General features: G+C 52.9%; 1 protein-coding gene and 1 pseudogene across 1 annotated transcript; one reads left to right on the plus strand and one right to left on the minus strand.

The window, feature by feature from the left end:
• Positions 1-5697: 5697 nt before the first annotated feature.
• LOC134509568 (olfactory receptor 10AG1-like) lies at positions 5698-6704 on the minus strand (annotated as a pseudogene).
• Positions 6705-12790: 6086 nt separating this feature from the next.
• On the plus strand, positions 12791-13750 carry LOC134509569 (olfactory receptor 14A16-like). The gene has a single exon (XM_063322127.1). It carries the CDS (start codon positions 12791-12793, stop codon positions 13748-13750), a length of 960 nt encoding a protein of 319 aa, XP_063178197.1.
• The last annotated feature ends 9371 nt before the right edge of the window (positions 13751-23121 follow it).

A 23121-nucleotide genomic window follows, 5' to 3' on the forward strand; every position in this document is an offset into this window, starting at 1 on the left:
AGATTCAGCACATAAATGCTTATTTTTGCTGGGGTAGAGTTGATTTTCTTCACAGTAGCTGGTATGGGGCTGTGTTTTGGATTTGTGCTGGAAACAGCGTTGATAAGACAGGGATGTTTCCATTATTGCTGAGCAGGGCTTACACAGCACCATAGCCTTTTCTGCTCCTCACACCACCCCACCAGCAAGTAGGCTGGGAGTGCACAAGAAGTTGGGAGGGGACACAGCTGGGACAGTGGACCCCGATCAAAGGGATATCCCGTACCACGTAGCATCATGCTCAACCATATAAATCTGGGGGAAGAAGAAGGAAGGGAGGGATGTTTGGAGTTACGGCGTTTTGTCTTCCCAAGTAACCATTACGTGGTATGGAGCCCTGCCTTCCTGGAGGTGGCCGAACACCTGCCTGCCGATGGGAAGTACTGAATTAATTCCTTGTTTTGCTTCGCTTAAGTGTGCGGCTTTTGCTTTACCAATTAAATTGCTTGATCTCAGCCCCGGAGTTTGCTCACTTTTACCCTTCTGATTCTCTCTCCCATCCCACTGGCGGGAAGTGAGTGAGTGACTGTGTAGTGCTTAGTTGCCGGCTGGTGTTAAACCACAACAAACAGAAACTCCACCATTCTCTGGGACCCCATTCCGGTGCTGGACTGTCCTCCTGGTGACCTTTTTATCTTTTATTTTTATGTCAGGTTAGTCAAGAATTACACAACTCAGAGCAAGACATCATAGCAGGGGGAGATGCTTTGAAGCCCTTCATATCTTTGAACACTTTTAAGGTGATTCCATGCAGGGATGCTGTAGAAGATAGCCCACGGGGTCTTGCAAGCGATTTCTCAAACGTGAGGCTGGTCGTCTCTTCACCACTTGTCTCACTTTCTGGGCATCAATGGCTACTGACCATGCTTTGACTATTTCCCTTTAACATTATTTGGTCACACACAGCTTGAAATAGCTGTTTGAATTAAACTACTCAAAGGCGCTGAAGATGCTTTCATAGAATCATAGGGTTGGAAGGGACCTCTGGAGATCAGCTAGTCCAACCCCCCTGCCAGAGCAAGGTCACCTAGAGCAGGTGGCACAGGAACGCGTCCAGGTGGGTTTTGAATGTCTCCAGAGTTGGAGACTCCACCACCTCTCTGGGCAGCCTCTGCCAGGGCTCTGCCACCCTCAGGGTAAAGAAGTTCCTCCTCATGTTTAGGTGGAACTTCCTATGTTCAAGTTTGTGCCCATTGCCTCTTGTCCTGTCCCCGGGCACCACTGAAAAGAGCCTGGCCCCATCCTCCTGACACCCACCCTTTAAGTATTTATAAGTGTTGATAAGGTCACCCCTCAGACGTCTTTTTTCCAGACTGAAGAGACCCAAATCCCTCAGCCTTTCCTCATAAGAGAGGTGTTCCAGTCCCCTAATCATCTTTGTAGCTCTCTGCTGCACCCTTTCCAGCAGTTCCCTGTCCCTCTTGAACCGGGGAGCCCAGAACTGGACACAGTATTCCAGGTGCGGCCTCACCAAGGCAGAGTAGAGGGGGAGGATGACCTCCCTTGACCTGCTGGCCACACTCTTCTTGATGCACCCCAGGATGCCATTGGCCTTCTTGGCCACAAGGGCACATTGCTGACTCATGGTCATCCTGTTGTCCACCAGGACTCCCAGGTCTCTTTCAGCTGAGCTGCTCTCCAGCAGGTCAGCACCCAACCTGTACTGGTGCATGGGGTTGTTCCTCCCCAGGTGCAGCACCCTACACTTGCCCTTGTTGAACTTCATAAGGTTTCTCTCTGCCCAGATCTCCAACCTGTCCAGGTCTCTCTGGATGGCAGCACAGCCTGCCGGTGTGTCAGCCACCCCACCCAGCTTGGTGTCATCAGCAAATTTGCTGAGGGTGCACTCTATCCCCTCATCCAGGTCATTGATGAATATACTGAACAGGACTGGACCCAGTACTGACCCCTGGGGAACACCACTCATCACTGGTCTCCAACTAAACTCTGTGCCCCTAATCACAACCCTCTGAGCTCTATCTTTCAACCAGTTTTCTATCCACCCCACTGTCCATTCATCTAACCCACACTTCCTAAGCTTCCCTATGAGGATGCTGTGGGAGACCGTGTCAAACGCCTTGCTGAAGTCAAGGTAGACAACATCCACTGCCCTCCCCTCATCTATCCATCTAGTCATGCCATCATAGAAGGCTATCAGATTAGTCAGACATGATTTCCCCTTGCTGAATCCATGTTGAGTACTTCTGATAGCTTTCCTTTCCTCCACGTGCCTTGAGATGACACCCAGAACGAGCTGTTCCATCATCTTTCCAGGGATGGAGGTGAGGCTGACCGGCCTGTAGTTCCCCGGCTCTTCCTTTTTGCCTTTCTTGAAGACTGGAGTGACATTGGCTTTCCTCCAGTCCCCAGGCACCTCGCCTGTTCTCCAGGACTCTTCAAAGATGATGGAGAGCGGCCCAGCAATGACTTCTGCCAGCTCCCTCAGCACTCTCGGGTGCATCCCATCAGGGCCCATGGACTTGTGAATATCTAGATGATCTAATTGGTCCCTCACTCGCTCCTCCTCAACCCAAGGGAAGTCTTCTTCTTTCCCTGTTACTTTATTCAATGCCTGGGACTCCTGAGGGCTGGGCCGAGCAGAAAAGACCGAAGCAAAGAAGGCATTCAGTAACTCTGCCTTCTCCACATCCTCCGTCACCATGACTCCTGCCTCATTCAGCAGTGGGCCTACAACTTCTCTGGTCTTCCTTTTGCTTCCAATATACTTGTAGAAGCTCTTTTTGTTGTGCTTGATGTCCCTAGCCAGGTCTAATTCCAAGGCGGCCTTGGCTTTCCTTGTTTCATCCCTGCACGCTCTGGTGGCATTCTTGTAATCCTCCCAAGGGGTCAGTCCCTTCTTCCACTTATTATAAACTTCCTTCTTCCACTTGAGCTTTTTCTGAAGCTCCCTGCTCAACCATGCAGGTCTCCTGCGTCCCTTGGCCGATTTCTTTCTCTTAGGGATGCACCGATCCTGAGCTTGGAGGAAGTGGTCTTTGAATATCAACCAGCTTTCTTGAGCCCCTTTGCCTTCCAGAGCCCTAGCCCACGGGATCTCTCCAAGCAGTTTCTTGAAGAGGTCGAAGTTAGCCCTCCTGAAATCCAAGGTTGTAATTTTACTTCTTCTTGTTGTTTTGTGGATAGTACCCATGATCCTGAACTCAATCATTTCATGATCACTACAACCTAGGGTGCCCCCAACCTTAATGTCCTCCACCAGTCCCTCTGTGTTTGTCAGTACCAGGTCTAGAAGTGCTCCTCTCCTTGTTGGCTCCTGTACCACCTGTGTCAAAAAGTTGTCATCAATGCACTGGAAGAGCCTCCTGGACTGTGCATGCCTGGCTGTGTGGTCTTCCCAGCAGATATCGGGGTGATTGAAGTCCCCCATGAGAACCAGGGCCTGCGCTTGCGAGGCTACCTTCAGCTGTCTGTAGAAAGCCTCATCAGTCTCCCCATCCTGATCAGGTGGCCTGTAATAAACACCCACAACAGTGTCCCTCATATTTGCCTGTCCCTTAATCCTCACCCATAAGCTCTCAACCCGCTCTTCATCCGCCCCTAGTGAGAGCTCGATGCATTCCAAATGCTCTCTCACATAGAGTGCAATTCCACCACCACGCCTCGCTGGTCTGTCTTTCCTGAAAAGGACATAGCCATCCATGACAGCATTCCAGTCATGCGAGTTGTCCCACCACGTCTCAGTAATTGCAATGAGATCGTGGCCCCGCAACCGCACACAGACCTCCAGCTCTTCCTGCTTATTCCCCATGCTGCGTGCATTGGTGTATAAGCATTTCAGAGAGGGAGTTGTGTGTGTGGTTTTGACCCTTGAGATGTGGTGTACCTTCTGGCTTTCAGAAATACTGGCGCACTGGCCCACGAGCGCTGAGCAACTACACCCTGGCACCTCACCAGCAAGCCCAGTACCATCCCCACCCCCCTTCAGATCTAGTTTAAAGCCCTCTCAATGAGCCCCGATAACTCTTGTCCTAGAACCCTTTTTCCCCTAGAGGTCAAGGTATTCCTGCCTGTTACCTGCAGGCCAGGCGTTTTGTAGATCAGGCCATGGTCAAAGAACCCAAAGTCCTGCCGGCAGCACCAAGCTCGAAGCCAGGCATCGGTCTGCTGGCTCCTTCTATTTAGCCCCTCATCATTCCCCGCAACTGGGGGAACAGACGAGAACACAACTTGTGCTCCTGATCCCTTGACCAGGCGTCCCAGGGTCTTGAAATCTTTCTTCATTGCCCTTGGACTTCTTGTTACCTCGTCGCTGCCTACGGGAAAGAGCAAAAGTGGATAGTAGTCTGAGGGCCGTACCAGGGAAGGAAGCATCCTCTTCACGTCCTTGACCCGGGCCCCAGGGAGGCAGCAGACCTCCCTATGTACCGGGTCCGGCCTGCATATTGGGCCTTCTGTTCCCTTCAGTAATGAGTCACCTATGACAAGGATCCATCTTTTCTTCTTTACCGCAGAGGTTTTGATGCAGGGGGAGGTCTGACTAGACCTTGCTGACGGCTCCAGGGTAGGAGAAATAGGAGAAATATTGTGCTCGTCATCATCCAGGTCCCTCTGTAGAGCACTGTACCTGTTAAGTAATGGCACCTGGGAAGATGGGGTAGTCATCGGGCAGTCTCGAGTGCAGCGCCTGTTGCGCCGCGCAGGAACTTCCTGCCATTGCCCCCTGTCCTCCAGGTTACCGCCTTCAGTTGAGGTGAGAGAGGATATGGAGCTCTCTGTTGCAGGGGTTCTATCTGCCTGCTGGGTTTCTGTCATGGGATGCAGGATTCTACTCCAGGAATCTATCTCCCTCTCGCATTCCCTGATGCTCCTCAACCTACTTACCTCCTCCCTGAGCTCCATGACTAATTGGAGAAGATCCTCTACCTGAGCACATCTCCTACAGGTATGCCCATCATTGCCATCCGACACTGGCGTAAGAGCAGGGCATACCCTACAGCCCGATGTCTGTGTGGTAGCATGTTCCCACAAGAGCTCCGTCTAAGAGGCGGCATCAGACCTGGTGGTTGTGGAGCTCATGGACGCCACAGTCATCTTGCGAGTAGTTACCATCACTACCTAGCCGGGTTAGCAGTCTTTCAGCTCTATCCTGCACGAAGTGCTGTGCAGACCGCTGTGATTGGACTGGTGTGTCACACCCTGCTTGGCCACCCCCTTCTCCAGCCCAGGAAGTACACTCTCCTTGTGGTGCACCTGGGTGATACCTCGGGACACACCCAGGGAACGCCCACTTGCAGCTCGTTTGCTCAGTCGCTGAGCTCCCAAAAGGTTTCTTTTTTGAGGGGGGAGAGTGGTCCCACCCTCTGCTCGTTAACACCTGCTGCCGGGGGTGGTGGCTCTGCCCTCGCCTCCTCAGCTGTCCCCACCCCCCAGAAGGGCCGGGTACCAGCTCGGGCTGGCCCCTTTTCCTGGCTTTAAAAGCCTCAAAAACAAGCCCCTGGCTGTTTCTTTGCCGTGATTTCCTTCCCCAGCACAGACTTACCTGCCCTGGAGCTGATCTCCTCGGCAAATAGAGTACAAAGATATCAAGGTGGGACACGACATAGGAGGAATGCCTCAGGACACCTTTCCCCTTCTTGAGGAGGATGAAAGCCAGGCCGGACACATGGTTTTGTTTCAGCAGATATGAGATGCCTTTCTTCAGGCAACCATGTAGCCCAGTGGGACTTCTTTGGGACTATTTGAGAGGATTTTACGTACTCTGTAGTACCACTTTGTCCGTAGGAGTCTCTTCAAGGCAATTCTCACTTCCTTATTCCTCAGGCTATAGGTGACAGGGTTAAACACTGGGGTAAAAATTGTGTAAAACAGGGCAAGGTATTTGTCGGTGTCTATGGAATCCCTTGACCGTTGCTTTAAGTAGACGACTGTGGCCGAGCCATAGAAGAGTGTCACCACCGCGAGGTGTGAGGAACAGGTGGAAAAGGCTTTGTGTCTGCCCAGAACTGAAGGTATTTTCAGAATTGCCCTGATAATTTTAATGTAAGAAATAACTATTAAGGAGAAGGGAAAGATTGCAAATACCAGGATGATGGTGTACAGTGTCACTTGGTTCCAGAACGTGTCTGCACAGGCCAGCTCCAGCAGAGGGGGGACATCACAAAAAAAGCGATGAAGGTCATGGGATGCACAGAGGGCAAAGTGAACACCTGGTAGGTCTGTCCTACTTGCACTGGTACGACAGCCACCCATGACCCCACCACCGGTCTGATGCAGAGACCCCTCCTCATGATGAGGGGGTAGTGCAGGGGGTCACAGATGGCTATGTAGCGGTCATAGGCCATGACAGCCAGAAGAAGGCACTTGATGCTGCCCAGCAACACCAGGAAATACAGCTGGGCAGCATAGCCAAGGAAGGAGGTCCTGCCATCCTCCAGCAGGAAAACCACCAGCATTTTTGGCAGAGTGACTGATGTGTAGCAGATCTCCAGGAAGGACAAGTTCCTCGGGAAGAAATACATGGGGCTGTGGAGGCTTGAGTCCACCACTGTGATGAGTGCAATCAGGCTGTTCTCTGTGAGGACCATGAGGTAGATGACCAGGAATGCTGTGAAGCACAAGCCCTGCAGGCTGGAGTGGTCAGAAAATCCCAGAAGAATGAATCCAGATCCACCGGTGTGATTCTCCAGGCCTTTTCTCTGGGGCATTTTTCCTGCACAGAGCAATTCAAACAACAGGCTCTCAGAGGATGCTGGTGGCCTGTCCACCATCACATACACTTCAAGCCTAGAGAAAGACTACAAACATCAGCATACACGCCATTGCAGGATTAGGAGAGCTCGACCAAGATAGGCATGAATGTTTGGAAATCTAACGTGGGTCGCTTGCGGAGGGGAGGTTTGTAAAGAGAGAGAACAGAGTCCTTGAGCCTGAATAACTGGGGGTTTTATTGTCATATGGGTAAAAGAAACTTGACTTTCTCTTTTAGAGGTGATTTTATTAAATAGAGTACCTATTGAAAGATGAGAGAAAAGGAAGAAAAGAGACAAATACTAGTGCCTTTAAGGACAGCCTTACTTACATTCCTTCTCCAGATCTCATCAGAGGTGCATTTAATGTAAGAACATTAAGAAGGAATAGGGTTAAAAGGGGGGAAGGATGAAAAAGGGGAAGACAAAGCAAGGCAAGGCTAGGCAAGGAGAGGCAAACAAACCAAAGCAAGGCAAGGTATGACTTGATGCTTAGACCTTAGTGAGAGAGATTAATCCCAGCTCTCCTCACATGGGAGAGCTCATCCCCTGACGCTGCATCCACACACAAAGATCTGGGAGACTATCTTAGATCTGAATCATCAGTTTTTGCCTAGTGAAGGGTGAATCCCATCAGAAGTAACACAGGCTTCTCTCTGCCAAAGAATCCAGTGACACTGATGCATCCGTGGCACATTTAAACAAGACAGAGAAGCAGCAGGTTATGCTTAAATTACCAGTTTTCAGGGTGCTAAAAGACACTTTTGTGCAAGCAAGAAAACTGCTTTATGCAGGTTTCAATCATATGGAGAAGAAAGTGATTAAAAGCGTGTGATATCCCCATGACACCCAGTTTTCCCGCACAGGTCAGGCATCTATAACTTTTGAATAAGTCCCGAATCATTCAGCGTTCCCAAACCTGCTGCTCTGTCGCTTGGATTTCTGACAGCTTACAAATGCAGCCGAGGGCCCATTCGCTCTGATCCCAACCCTGCAAGCCCTCACAGAAGCAGAGCAGTGCTCTTGCTGCCTGGGGAGCTCAGCCTTCCCTTCACATTGCCCCCCTTCCCAGAGCAGAAGGGCTTCTTGCTGGGCACACCTGAAGGGTGTCAGCTACAATCAAGCAGCACCACAACAGCAGGTGGCTTCTTATGGAGAAGGGACTCAGCTGAGAGATGTTTAAGAATCTCAGTTTGAGGTGGGGTCAAGTGGTCATTGCATGAGGAATATGCCATCTGCAGCCTGGATATCTAGGTAACTCAGCTCTTGTCAGGGTCAATGGAGAAACAAGGAACACAGTATATGAGAGAACTGAAAAACAGTTCATCTGACCCAAGGGTCTGACTTGGGTGACACACAGTGGTGCCTCCAGCCTCCAGATCATGAGGAAGCGAAAGGCGACTGCTCAGGCCTTGAGACAGCACTGACAAGGTGATACCAGCTTGTCTGTCCATCCCAGTTGTGCTCCCACTATGCTCAAGTTTGTTTCTTTTGTGACAAACTTACTATGGTAATCATTGCCTGATAGGATGATACAGATTTCATTACACACGTGCTGTTGGGTTAAGATAAGTGTTAGGTCAGGGTTAGTTAAGGTTCATGTTCAGGCTTAAATTAGAGCTAGAGTTCATGTGGTTTAGGGTTAGATTTCAAATAGGTTGAGGTTGGGGTTTGGTTAGGGTTAGGGTAAGGGTAAGGTTGGGGTGCGGGTTACAGTTAGAGTTGAGGGTTATGACCTGGGGTTGGGGTAGAGCTAGGGTCAGGCAGTGATTAGGGTTAGGGTTATGTTCAGAGCAGGGTTAGGTTACGGTTCGGGCAGGGTGGGGTTAGGGTTAGACACCTGCTGGACAGTGTGCGTCTTGCTGTGCTCCCCTTCCAGTGCGTGCCACGGTCATTAAAATCCCCAATAAGACCTGGCAATTCTTTGGGTTTCTTGAATAAGCCTTTCTCCGCTTCCTTATCCTGATTGTGGGTGCTTTGTCTCCCACCAGGGTGGCACACTAAGAGGCCTCTCCTCTGATCCTCACCCACAAAGGACTCACCCAACCTCTTGCACATCCCATAGAGGAGCTCCATAAGAAAAGACAGCAGGAAAAGATGAAGAGTTCACCAATCCCAGTTTCAGCATTGAGACAGCTAAAACTCAGGGGAAGTCTTGTAGGAGCAACCTTCTGTAAATCCACCCCCATCATACTCGTCTCCCTCCCCTTTTATGTTTGCCGAATTAGCACGGCCCACCCCACTCGTTATGGGGCAGTTCCATCTCAGACGTCTCCCCCTCCCGGCTGATGTGTAGCATCATTTGGGTGGGGAGAGAACTATAGTCATACATGTTTAGCATGATCTCTATAATCTTCATTAGCATATGCAGGGGTGTGCGCTTTCATATGTATTTCATGGATAATGAAGCAAAGGTCACGTCTCAGACACAATGGCCTTGAGAACTGAGAACTAGCAAGCTCACCACACGAGTGGCAGAGCTACCTTGTCTTCACAAGACGGTTCTCCCACACTTTCCGGTGCCAGAACTGTGAGCCTTATCAGTTCTTTGAAGGCCAGGCCTGCATTATTTATTTCCTTGCGAGTGTTGGAGGCCTTCCATTGAAGGCTTGGAGGGCCTTCTGCCCCTTGTCAGGGAATTTACAGTCCGTCTCTTACAACTAGCAGCCGGAGCTTTCCCAGCACTCCTCGCCATTTCTTCCACCAGTATCAAAACTCTGTGGTAGTACATGGGACTCCAGCTCCTCCGTTCTGTGCCCCAGGCTGAGGGTGTTGGTGCACTTTTGGTGCACTGCATCACTTCGGCTGGAGCAGTGGGGCCACGCTCAGCCTTGTCACTAAGTACCAAGTCCCCAAGCCCCAGTATGTGCAATGCTTTGCTTGAGACCAGAGACATGCTGGAGTGGACGAAGGGCAGCAATGTGAAAGCACCAAAAGTGAAAATCCTGTTCACCCAGAGGCCAGAAAAGCCGGTCTGGGCTCCATAGCCCTGCCAGGAAAAGGCTTTGCTGCTCCCAAAGGGCTGTGCTGGAGGGGAAGTTGATCTCCAGGAGGACAAGGTGCTGCTGAAAATCATAGAATCATAGAATTGTTGAGGTTGGAAGGGACCTTCAAGATCATCGAGTCCAACCTTTAGCCTACCCTGACAAGAGCCACTTCTAAACCGTCCTTGGGTGTAGAGATGCTGTGATCGAGGAGCACTGTGACAATCAGTCGCCTCTTCCTTGGTTATATCACCGAGGGGCTCAGCAAAGGATTGTTGGAAGAAGACCCAGCAGAGTCTGGGAGCAGCCAAATGAGTTGAGCCCTCAGTGTGATGGGCTTCTTGTTCATGACCTGCTCTGCATCAACTGGGTGGAGATGGGTCAGACTGGGCCTCACTGCAGTGGTGGGTTTCGGTTGCTGATGGACAGAAACCAAACCTGCCTGGGCTGCCACATAGGCTTGCCCAAAGGAACCAAATCTGTCTGCAATGCTCTCTGGGGTCTCTGTCATGCACCTGCTCTGATCAGGAATGGCTTTCCCGTAGGTGCTCTGCTGTCCCTGCCAGCAACCTGCAGTTGTTCTGGGGGGCGCTGGCATCTCAGGTGGCACAACAAGCCGTATATGGCCACTGAGGAGCTGTCCTGAATTAGGTTGAGCAACGGGGGAATGTCCATGAGACACCTGCCACTACAGTCAGCAGAGATCTAGGAAATACAGCTGGTGGAGAAGAGAGGGACTTAGCTGCATTTGGTCAGATGACCACCTCTGTAGGTGCTGTGGATGTAAGGAATATTGAAGGTTTTATCTGTCCAAAATGTAACATCTACTTTCATTTCCATCTACCAAAGAAATTCCTCACCAGGCTCCATGATGTTGCCCCCAGATGCTGCCTTGTGTCTCAGCATTGCTGCATTAGAGCTTGCAGTCACCTGCACACATCCTGGGCAAACTCTGGTGTCACCTCAAATGTCACCAGGTGTTCCCACCTGAACAACTCCCTCACTCTCCATTAATTAGCAAGGGAGTGGACACAAACAGCTCACTTGCAGGTGCTCTTGTGCACACCTGAACGAAGGCAAGAAGAATCCCACCTCCTGTGGGTTTGTAGCAGGCATGGGAGGGAGCTGAGTCCCCTTCTGGCCCCAGGGCTACAGAGCCGGGATGAGATGCCTTGATTGACTCAGCTGAATTCCTTCCCTCAGCAGGAGGGACAAAGGCAATTACTCCCTATCCCTGTCTGGGTGTCCTGACAAACGATGGGATGAGAAAATATGATTCTTGAGACTCACTGTTTTCCTGATACATGAAATGACAGTGCAGGAAGGAAGAGCCTCTCCCCAGCTTAGTGATTGCTTCATCCTGTTTCCCAGCAGGTTCCCTGGAGCCCCAGGGACACCTGGAGGGAGCCCCGAGGGGGCAGAGAAAGGGCTGCCTTGGGCTGGTCCTCTGTGCCTGAGCTGGGCTGGGCTCCTGGCATGGAGGGAGCTCGTGGCAAGTGGGCAGCGCTGCAGAGACAGCTCTGCCCAGGAGCAGGGCTGCGGGCGCTGCCTGCGGGCACCAAAGGGGAGTGAGGCAGAGTGAGGTTAAAGGCAGTCAGCAGCGGGAGGGTGCTGAGAGTTCGCTGGCGGTGGATTCTTCCCAGCCCTTGACACGGTAAGTCTCAAGCTGCAGGGAAGTAAAGATGCAGTTCCTGGAGGGACCTCCTAGAGCTGGTTCCTCCCTCTTAGGATCTGTCAGAGTAACTCGCACAGTTTCCATAGCATAGAGGAGGAGGACGTGCTCCTGAGCAGGGATTCTCTGCTGCACTGTCAGAGGGAGAGGGCATGACGGCTGCCTTTCTTCCAGGGACGTCTGCAGGGTGTAAAGCCAGCTGTGCAGCCAGGGGTGCCTAGGGCTGTACTTCCGAGCTGGGTCCCTGCACCCAGGGGCTGTGTGCTGGGGCAGGGACATATCTCCTGCCAGGGCCAGCTCTCGTCCAGCGCAGGGACCTCTCCATGAAGATTCTGAAGGGAAAAGCTGTGGGTGGAAGGAGCAACTGCTGTCAGGGAAGGGTCCTGCTGCATTCAAGAGGGTGCTGCATGGGTCAGGGCTGCCGACCGCTCCAGATCACCCCCAGAACACTGGCAGAGGCAGCATTTATAGAGGAAGCCTAGGGCAGGTCTACCTTAAAGATGAAGACCTTTCCATTGTCTGTGCTACAGCTTTCTCTGAAGGGAAAAGGGAAAGAAGCTGTCTAGTTTTAATAAATCACTAAACTCTTACACTAAAGGATCAGCAGATCTGCCAGAAACCGCACAAAGTGCCTTCGCCCACCCCTCTCCCTACACACAGCACCAGCAGCACCTTTGCTTCCAGCATCGGGCTTGCTCTCCTCTCCTCCTTAGGAGCCACAAAGAGGGAGGTGCCCCTGGGCAGTGCCCAGCTGCCAGGAGGCGTCTGCAGGGCAGAGCTGAGCCCCCAGCGCGTGGGATGGGCTCTGGGAGCAGGGACAGGGAGGAGACGTGGGCACAGAGAAGCAGCTCCTGGCAGGGGCAGCTCCAGGCAGCAGAGAGCCACTCCACCCGGCTGCATCCCTCTCTGCTCCGCTGCACAGGGAAAGAGAAAGCAGATGGGAGAAACCGACTTTGAAACTGGACCCTTCCCCAAACAGTAACAATAGTCCATTTTCTTCTTCAAGGACATTGTCAGGGGGACCATTGTCCAATGGAGAGAGGTGTAAGCACAGGAGACCTGGGTGGTGCCCAGCAGGTCACTGGTGTGCAGAGCAGCTCTCCTGACTCTGCACTAGGGCACAGAGAGCACTTTTGTCCCTCGGGGCTCAGCAGTGTTCAGGCGAAAGGCAATGGGAAAGAGAAGGATTTCTGCCCCTGCAAGGAAAGTGCCCTCAGTAGCACAAAGCTGATCTCGCAAAAAGGAGCCGAATTAAATTATACCAAAGGAAGAGAAGTCCCTTTGGGGAGATCTTTTTGGAAACAGAATGAGGTGTGGTCAAAGAAGTCTGCCTTAACTTGCCAAGCTCTTTCCCTCTTTCAACAGTCCCCCATGCCCAGAGTGAACAAATGTCCAACAGCAGCTCCATCACCCAGTTCCTCCTCCTGGCATTCGCAGACACATGGGAGCTGCAGCTCTTGCACTTCGGGCTCTTCCTGGGCACCTACCTGGCTGCCCTCCTGGCCAACGGCCTCATCATCACCACCATCGCCTGTGACCACCACCTCCACACCCCCATGTACTTCTTCCTCCTCAACCTCGCCCTCCTTGACCTGGGCTCCATCTCCACCACTGTCCCCAAAGCCATGGCCAATTCCTTCTGGGACACCAGGGCCATCTCCTATGCAGGATGTGTTGCACAGGTCTTTTTCTTTGTTTTCTGTGCTGCAACAGAGGTTTATATTCTCACTGTCATGTCCTATGACCGCTACGTTGCCATCTGCAAACCCCTGCACTACGGGACCCTCCTGGGCAGCAGAGCTTGTGTCCACATGGCAGCAGCTGCCTGGGGCAGTGGGTTTCTCACTGCTCTCCTGCACACGGCCAATACATTTTCCCTACCCCTCTGCCAGGGCAATGCTGTGGGCCAGTTCTTCTGTGAAATCCCTCAAATCCTCAAGCTCTCCTGTTCAGATGCCTACCTCAGGGAAGCTGGGCTTCTTATATTAAGTGCTTTGTTAGTTTTTGGATGTTTTGTTTTTATTGTCCTGTCCTACGTGCAGATCTTCAGGGCCGTGCTGAGGATCCCCTCTGAGCAGGGACAGCACAAAGCCTTTTCCACGTGCCTCCCTCACCTGGCCGTGGTCTCCCTCTTTATCAGTACTGGCATATTTTCTCACCTGAAGCCCCCCTCCATCTCCTCCCCATCGCTGGATCTGGTGATGGCAGTGCTGTACTCAGTGGTGCCTCCAGCAGTGAACCCCCTCATCTACAGCATGAGGAACCAGGAGCTCAAGGAGTCCATTAGCAAAGTCGTTTATTGGATGTTTGTCAATGTTGATAAATTTTCCATCACTGTCCACAAATGACATCTACAGTATCCCAATGCAGGCCTGTACTCTGTTTATTGTTTTTTCTTCTTTTTTTTGTGTTTTTTTTTTATTTGCTAGCATTTCCTGTAGTGTTGTTTATGGTTATTACATTCCTAAATAATTGTTTGTATTTAGCTCATTCTCCTGAGACATGAGCCCATCTCCCTCTGTCACCTGAAACCTGTATAAATGTTTTTCTAGCGCAATTTGAAAGCTGACTCTTTTGTAGCCTCTCTCTAATACAGTGACATCTTCCCTGTGCAGTTCCTCAAGTTTTGGCTGTTCTTCCAAAGCTGATGTCAACAACAGGCCCCGATATTTCACCCCAAAAGGGCCCGAGTAAAAAGCTCTTTGTCACAGTGGAAGCTGTTAGAGAATAAGGGTTGGACTTAGGACTCATCTGTTGTTGTCTCTTGACGGTGGAGATGGTGAATGGTCACTGAGGTACTGTCATAGTGCACTGTCCCAGCGTGTGACAGGGCAGAGGACATACTCCAGGAGAAGGATCTGGAGCTGCCTGGAGAGCCTGCGAGATAGGCATGGACTGTGTGCGCCTTGGGTGGTCAGTGACTGGAGCCTCACAAGGTGAGCAATTGCCCAAAGTGGAGGCACCCAAAGGGAAAGCACTAAATCCAGGTACCTGCAAGGAAAGAAGATGGACACAGCCAACCCGACACAAACCAACTCCAAAAGGCACCAGCACCTTTACAGCCACCCCACCAAGAGCAGCACTTACACGACCATGAGCAACACAACTGGCCCCATCCTTTCCCCACTCTGTGGCTGATCTGATGGGAAGGTTGCATGAGTGGTCCATACATGCCCAGCCCTGCGTCTCTCCATTGCCCCGTGTCCTCCTCCTCCTCCTTCCAAGCCCACTTTGAATTGACCAGCAAAGCATGTACATACAGTCATACCAAAACCACACAAACAACAGTGAGCCCACTCACACAGCAAATAGCCAGGAGCAGAGTTGAGTAAATGGTGTGGTTTAACCCCAGTCAGCAGCTAAGCACCACACAGTCGCCCGCTCACTCCCCCACAGTACAATGAGGGAGAGGATCAGAAAGGTAAAAGTGAGACAACGCATGGGTTGAGATAAAGACAGTTTGACAGGTAAAGCAAATGCTGTGTGTGCAAGCAAAGGAAAATAAGGAATTCATCCCCTGCTTCCCATTGGCAGCCAGATATTTAGCACTTTCCAGGGAAGAAGGGCTCCATGATGCGTAACGGTGACTTAGGAAGATGGCAACGGCCCCCTGGGCAACGGCCTCATCATCACCGCCATCACCCGTGACCACTGCCTCCACACCCCCATGTACTTCTTCCTCCTCAACCTCTCTGTTCTTGACCTGGGCACACAGCTGGCTAATAACAACCACAGGCATGAGCATGATGTGCATGTGGTGAGATTAACCTGAGTGAGCACAAACACTGTCAGCTGTTGCTGGGGCCTCCATGAAGGCCTGTGGGGCAGACAGTGGCTAGAGGTGACTTCACTCGGAGAGTAACGTCCCCTGGGAAACCCCCTGAATGCAGCCCTGGGGTGGGCTTCCTTGACCCCAGGTCCCTGTGTCCATTCCTCACGCCATGGGGCACCTCAGAGAGGTGCCGAGCAGGGAGACACAGCGCGGGGCTGAGGTGCTGCCGGCCTCCGGGAGTGGCAAGAGGAGGCCATGGAGTCTGCTGCAGGGCCTCTGCCCGTGCCAGGGAAGGACTCGTGTCTCTGAACAGCCCTGCCAGAGCCCTGACAGTGCTGGGTGTGTCTCCAGGAGCAGCCTGTGTGCTACCTCACCCTCCCCTCTCTTCATGGCCTGTCCCTTTTATTACACGGTGTGACAGAAGCGCCTCTGTGGGGCATCTCACCTGTGCAGTCAGAAAGGGTTCTGCAGGCCTGAGTGGCATCGCCCTCTAGAAGATGGCATTTCTCACCTCTCACAAAGCACAGAGAGCGTCTAGGGAGTAGGAATGTAGCCGGAGACACACCCCCCTCCATGTTTCACCTCTCTGAATGTCGATCACAGGTTTTTTTAAGCACCTAACAGGGAAGCAAGTACCCTAAGTAATAGGTGTCCTCAACCTTCAGAAAAAGTCTCTTCCTCCTCTCTTTCTCATGACCTACCCCGTGACTGGGGTTGGGAACACCCTCCTCGTCATGTTGATGCTGCTGGAAAACTTGGAAACCTGCTCCAGCTCCAGCACCCTGACTGTCCCCCGACTGCGGACAGCACAATCTCTGCTCACAGCAATGGTAGTGCTCTTTCCTGCACCTTTGGCATGTACGCAGTGTTTCCTGCTGGTGGCCACATCCTACGAGGAGTACTGGGCTGTATGCCACCCCCTGCTCTCTGCAAGGCTTGGGAACTGGAAGGGTTGTCTCCAGAAGAAGGCTGCACCTTGGCTAGGGGGATTCTGTCATCTACAGCAATCATTTCCTTCTTGTCCCAGATACATGTTGTGTTCCCCACAGACTGGACCACTTCTTCTTGTGCGGCTGAAACACTGAAACAGGTCTCCTGGAGAGGTTGTATGTACCCAGTCTCTGGAGACATTCAAGGTCAGCTTGGACAGGGCTCTGAGCAACCTGTCTCATTAGAGATGTCCCTGCTCACTGCAAGGGGGGTTGGACAAGATGATCTTTAAAGGTCCCTTAAAACCCAAGCCTGTTTATGATTCTATGATTCGGTGGGTTTGCACCAATGCTGAAACTCTCCTGACGTGAAACCATGACACTCATGGACTTTGTTTTCATAACCTGCTTTTTAGACCCATTCTTGCCCTTCCTGTTCATGCTGGTATCCTGTGAGTGCATCAGAGCGGCACTTGGGGGCAGCTCTCCTGCCCAGCAGGGGCAGGCAGAAGGCCTTCTCCACCGGCTCCTCTCGTCTCCCTGGAGCCACTCCTTTCTGCGGCACCCTCCTCACTGTCAGTGGGATGCCCAGAACAGCCCTCCGGAGAGAGTTTAACAAAGCCCTCTTTCAACACGCACCTCACCCCTGCTCAATCCTCTCATCTCCAGCCTGAGGAGAAGAAAGGATTGGGGGTCGGGAGGAACTGACAAAAACAGCTTAGGAAAGCTGTCAGCTGCAGAGAGATGCCGTTGGAGTTGTGGGCTTGTTGGAAGAAATCCCTTATGGTTCTCTTTTGAAGTGGCCCCAAGGGCCTGGACAGGTTAGAATTGTGTCCTGGGCACTCCTCTGGCAGCGTGTCATAGTGAGAAGGCTGTTGGTGTCAGGGAGATGGAGAAGGCTGGCCAGTGTCCTTGTGACACCTCTCTCCAACACCTTGGAAAGGCCAGAGCTGTCAGAGAGGTTCCTGGGGCCTTGGAGAAGGCAGACAGTTTTCAAAAAGGCAGGAAGGAGGATGGGGACGATTACAGACTGGTCAGCCTCACCAGGGAAGGTGATACGACAAGCCCTCCTGCAGCCATCTGCAGGCATTTGAAGGACAAGAAAGGAGTCGCAGAAGACAAGTGGGAGGGAAAAGAAGGGGATGTTGTGTACTCGGACTTTAGCAAGGCCTTTGACGTGGTCTTCTGTAGTCTCCTTAGAGCCAGCTTGTTGCCAGCCGGGCTGAAGAAGTGGACGGTGTGGTGGGTGGGAAGCTGGCTGATTGCTGAGGGAGAGATGTCATCTGTGCTACAAAGTCCTCCTGGCGGCCAATTGCTAGTGGCATCCTTCAAAGACCAGCCCTTGACAAGAAGTAGGGAACATTTTTATTATCCCTCTGGATGATGGGAGAAAATGCACTTTCCCCTCCTTTGTGGGTGATGCCAAGTTGTGGGGAGCCCTTGCAGAATCTCACCTAGTTAGCATTCTTGGTAGCAGGAGAGTTGGGCAAGATGACTGTGGTGGGTTACACATGGCTGGCCATCAGGTGCACACCAAGCCATGGGAGGTTCTCCCTGCTCCTCCTCAGCATGACAAAGGGAGAAAAGAAGGTGAAAATACTCATGGGTAAAGATAAAAGTAGCTTGACAGAGGGGGACAGTCTGTGTGTGTGAGGACAAAAAAAAAAAAAGAAGCAAGTGAAAAGCAAAGGCCACACGCAGAAGGAAAGGAAAACCAGATGAGATTGTTTCCTCTACTTCCCGTCAGGAGACAATATCAGCTACCTCCTGGGAGGCAACATATAGCAATCTCTTTGGAAGACAATTGTGTTAATAACGAATATCATCTCCTTCCCCCTCCTTTCTCTCAGCTTTTCTTGCTGAGCATGATGTCATATGGCACGGAATATCCCTTTGGTCAATTCAGGGCCCAGCCCAACCACTTGCCCACCCCGAGTGTACTACCTTCAGAGGGGGTGGGAGAGACAGCCTTCACGTGGCGCGAGCACTGCTCAGCAATAGCCAAAACATTGGTGCAGGACCAACACCCTTCTAGGCACGAGTAGGAAGCGCAGCAGTCTGGGGGCTGCTATGGGGAAAGTTAACTCCCTCCCAGCCAGACCCAGGACAACGCAGTTCAGGGGTCTCTTCCAACCTGCGCCGTCCTAGGATTCGAGGAATCTTTTCCTTGGAGAGCTCTTTGAAGACAGAACAGACGGAGGAAGAAGAAGAAACAGGCAGAAGGTGAGATACAAAATGCACCAGTATAAATACAGCAGCTCCTCTGAGGAACGTTTCTCCCCTCAAACCGTTGGCAGGAAATCTGTGAGATAAATTTGATGAGAGAAGCTCCCTTTTATCTGCTCAGGGACTGGGCCACAAGGAGGGTGATGGGTGGGTACGGGGTCATGGGGTCAATTGTGTCTCAGGAACTCATCCAGGAGGAAGGCAATGGCGGTGAAGGGGCTGTGAGGTCACTTCTGCCTCTGGAGGGGACAGGCTACAGCAGGAATGTGGCTGGGAAAGGGACTGTGAGGTCCCTTCTTTCTGAGAGAGCTGACAAGTCAGCCCTTGGCTCATGGCTGGGCTCTGTGCTTTTAAGCTCACATCTGCCAGTGTCTCTGACAGGCCGGCAGAAGGCCCCTGGGTGGCACATTGACTGGGAGATGCCCTCTGCCGAAGGACCCAGGCTCACTCCAGCAAGGGGACTTATATTTTGGGTCTCATGTCTCTTCTACATTAGTACGTGAAGGGACAGCAGCAGGCACGCAGCTTGGTCATGTCTATACAAGAAGCTGAAAGGCTGGCAGCCTTGGGACATCATGGTGAGCCTGCTTCTGTCTGGTCTGGTGAAAGGCCACCAGAAGGCTGATGGGCTGGGATGGCTGCTTGAAGGTTGTTGTCTCTTGCAGGCTTGAAAGCTGGTGGAGCTTTCCTTGGAGGTTGGGAACTGCAGGAGAGGAAAACACTGCCACACAGTGCAGCTTGGAAGGTGGAGAGTGGCCATGAGGAAGCAGAAATATCACTCCAAGGGTAGGGCTGTGGTACGAGAAGTCATGCAGAAGGAGTCTGAGATGAGTCCATGTCTTTGTGTGTCATGGAACAAAGTGTGAGGGTGGACAGACGTCGGTGAGTGTCTGGAACTGCCAGGGTGAGAGCAAGGTGGGGAAGCGACATGGGTGTCTCCAGCCGGCAGGGAAAAAGAAGCAGCTGTGGGAGAGCGTAGGACACACTGTGGTGGAGATGGCAAAGGGCGCTGGCAAGGCTGGAAGTCACCAAGAGAACCCAAGTCTTTGTCCCCTTGGGCACAGCAATGACACCTCTGCCACCAAGGCCTGTGAGGAGACATGTTGTCCTGAGGCACTGGGGGGGCCTCCTGGCCTCCTTGCACACCCCCAGCGCTGCTGGAATGGTGACTTCAGACATGGTCGGTTTAGTTAGGAGATGTGGAAATTCATGAAAGATGAGGGAGATTAAATGCACAGCCTGAGAGGGAGCACTGAAAAAATGCAAATCGAGTTCTGCTGGTTTGGAAGGTCAATAGCTCTCCGCTTGCTATTCATGCACGTCCAGAAATCTCTTTGTTTTCATCGCATGGGAAAACACTGATGACGTCCCCCAGGGATGTCGTTGGCTGCCTGCAGCTGAGGCTGCAGTTGAAGGATCAGGAAAAGGTAAAGCGGCCCCTGCCCCTGCTCTAGTTTCCAAGCCCCTCTCTTTCTCTGCCGTTCTTCCTGTCCCTTTTGTGTTTCCCCTTGCTCTCCCTCTGTCCCGCTCCCTGCTCCTCTTTTTCTCTTCCTCTGTCTCTGTCCTGAAGCACGTTGCTGGTTTTCCCTCTGGAATCTTGGGGGGGTTCCTCATATCCTGGGGTGAAGAGGTGGAGGAGCAGCTCTACGTGTGGGGCAGGGGCTGCGTTAACCCCCCCACCTCCCGCTGCACGAATGGCCGCAGGTAGAAGCAATGTGAAACAAACACCAAACCTTTAATGACTTAAGAAGGAAAGCGAGACGTGGTAGAGGGCTGGGGCTGGAGTGGCTGGGTGCGGGTCGCATGCCACAGGGATTTGTGCTCCCCACCTTCCCTATCAACCCATCAACAGTGGTCGGGGGGGTGTGGGGCACTTCGCTTATCCCCCAGGGTTCGGGATCGCCTGGTGGGCACGTTGTTGCCGTGGCATGCCTTCCTCTTGCTGCTGCCCACGTGCTGCCTGCTGCTACCAGCTGCAGCACCGTCCCCCATCAGCTTTCCCTCGGCCAGGGTTTTTGAGTGTTTGAGCACCTGGCACACCACCATCTTCTTTCCCTTCTTGGGTGGGATATTGTCCCGTGAGGAGGTCTCTTCCATTCTTGGGGTGCCCTCTGGCACGGGGCGCTTCGCCTGCTTTCTGCCCGCCTTCCCTGATCTGGGCACTACCCAGTGGGGGACGATGCCCGGCGGCAGCGGCAAGCGGCTCAAAAGCACGCGGGGCTGCCTGTGCAGTGCCTCCTCCACCAGCTGGGCCTTGCGGGGCGGATGGTGCTGGGGGGCTGCTACGGAGTTCAGCAGAGGACTCTCTGGAGGACCCTCTGGACGATCCTTCACGGGACTCTCCATGGGACTGTCCCCACAAGTCTCTACAGGACAAAGCGGCAGCCAGGCGGGGAGGACCGCTCCCACCCCGCCCTGTGTCCCCTTGGGGTCCATCAAGGGGGACGTTGCCACCCCTAAGAAGGGGTAGGCCTCTCCCAGCATCGCCACCACCACTTGCTCCTCAGGGCAGTCACCCTCTGCCCCGTACTCGGAGAATTGGCAGGGCTGGTTGGGGAAGGCAGTGCTGGTGAGACCGGTGGAGATGTCGAGGGCATCGGGGACGGTGTCCTCGCCCTCCAGGGTGTCGAGCCAGGCGAGCATGTCGGTGATGTCCACGTTGAACTCCTGAAAGTGCTTGTGCTCATCCTGAAAGTGCAGGTTGTCCCCTGCCAGCTCGGGAAAGGCCTCGGCAAAGCTGTGTGGCCCCAGCTCGGGCAGGACCAGGGGCTTCTGCGGGGTGTCCAGGATGGTCACCCCTGCTGACAGAGCAATCAAAACCAGCCAGACCCCATGGCGATGCAAGATTTCCTGGGCATGGGATGCTCGCCCACGGGCTCTGCCACCCCCCAAAACTCACCTTTGGGCTTTGTTCTGGTGTCGGGGCCACTGCCCTTGATGACCACCACATCATTCTCAGAGGCCTCCAGCGGCTTCTCGATGCTGCTGCTCAGGGTGTGGGCCATAGGAAGGCCCTGCCCCCAATGCTGAGCCATGGTGGACAGGGGCTCCTGGTGGGCCACGGCCCATGGCCCCAACCCCATGGGCTGGTGGGGCACCAGCATCCCTGTCACCACCTGCTGTCCCCAGCTGCAGGCACGAGGACAGGGAGCAGCCACAGGGGGAAGTGGCACCCCGTGGGGGATGTGCCCCAGCTGCCCTAGGACACCCAGGGGCCCGCGCACCCCCTGCCAGACGCTGGCCCGCGCCAGCTGGTGGGTGCTGGGCTGGGCCTGGGCAGGCTCGGAGTGCCCCGGCAGCACGCTGGCAGCGACCGGTGACGGCGTGGCGGGGGCGGTGAAGCTCACGCTGGGCACTTGCGATGCCATCAGCAGCCACAGAGGCAACCTCTCTGTTGGGGGAAGCCAAGAGGGGTGATGGGGGGGATACTGGCGGGCAGAGCCGACTGGGGGGTTACCCGCAGGGTAGGAGCACCAGGAGGAGCGGGAGCTGCTGCCGTACCTCGATGGCAGGCAGAAACCCGGCAAGACAGGGTGTGGTGCCAGCTGCCAGCTGGCCTTGGAGAGACCACAGGGTCGTCGTGGAAACGCACAATGACATCCTAGAGGCCGTGGGAGCCTGGGGGATGGAATCTGTGCTGTTGCGTCACCGGGCTGATCTGGAGCTGGGCATGTCCCGCAGGGCTGTCAGGATATTGGCACCTGGAAAGAAGAGGATGTAGAGTGGATAGTGGAGATTGCACCTCTAACTGAAAGAATTTTCTTGAAGGTTTTCCACAGCTGTGTAGAAGTGACTTTTATGAGAGCCTTGCATCTTCCTGTTTCTTCACACCATCATGAAACTGATGCTTTTTCTTTATTTTTACCTTTTTGTTTGTTTGTTTCTTTTTTTCTTTCCTTGCCATACCCTTGAATCACCCAGCATTTGGAAAATTGTCCATTTGTTTCTAAGCAAGTAATTTTTTCTTTTCGATGAAATATTTGGAAGGCTTTGAGAAGTGCAGACGTTAGCTCACAGGAGAATTCTGTTCCTGCTGTTGTCTACCCTGGAGGTGGTGAACCTTCCTAGCTATGAAGTTGTCAACTGAAATAACTCCTATGACCAGCAGTCAAAAGCCACGTCCCGTATGCAGTGGGGAGCTGCAGTGCGGAGGAGCTCTGGACAGTCATTTTGGGTGGGGTGAGAGGCAACCCCAGCTTCCTCAAGGTCCTGGTGTTCCTGCTGGAACAACGCTAATTCTTCATTCTCTCCACTTCCTAGCTATCGACAGGAATTGTCCTGAGGATGTAAAGTGCCGCATGGCAGCATTGATCTGTATTTCTCTCTGAGAGCAGCTGTTTCCCTGGTTTCCACCTATGTCCTGCCTTTCAGGGGACCATGTATCAAACCTGTAATGAAGAGTTTTGTTTCCAAGGCTTTCAGATGGTTGTGTCTGTCCAGGACACCTCAGCCTGTGAAGACAAAGTGCTGTCAAGTGTCTTTGTGCTGGAGACAAACTCTTGGCTTCTTTGGGATTTTGATCCCATGCAGCTTCTAGTGCTGAGGACTGAGCACCTTTTTCCAGTGTTTCCAGCCTTTTCTATTGCAGCCAAAAGCTGAGGGAGGGTTTCCAGGGCTTAGTTTGGAGTGACAAGACAAATTGTCCTATGCAAGTAAACATCGCTCACAGAGTGTAGGCATGTGCGAGCCATGAAAACTTGTGTGAAGAGCACAGTGTGCTCGGAGAGCATCCCTCTGTCCTCACTGACAGGAGACACCAGAGCAGATCTGTCGGGGGCGGCTAGCAGAAAAG

The sequence above is a fragment of the Chroicocephalus ridibundus genome, unplaced genomic scaffold, assembly GCF_963924245.1.
Source record: "Chroicocephalus ridibundus unplaced genomic scaffold, bChrRid1.1 SCAFFOLD_92, whole genome shotgun sequence".
Classification (NCBI taxonomy): Eukaryota; Metazoa; Chordata; class Aves; order Charadriiformes; family Laridae; genus Chroicocephalus; species Chroicocephalus ridibundus.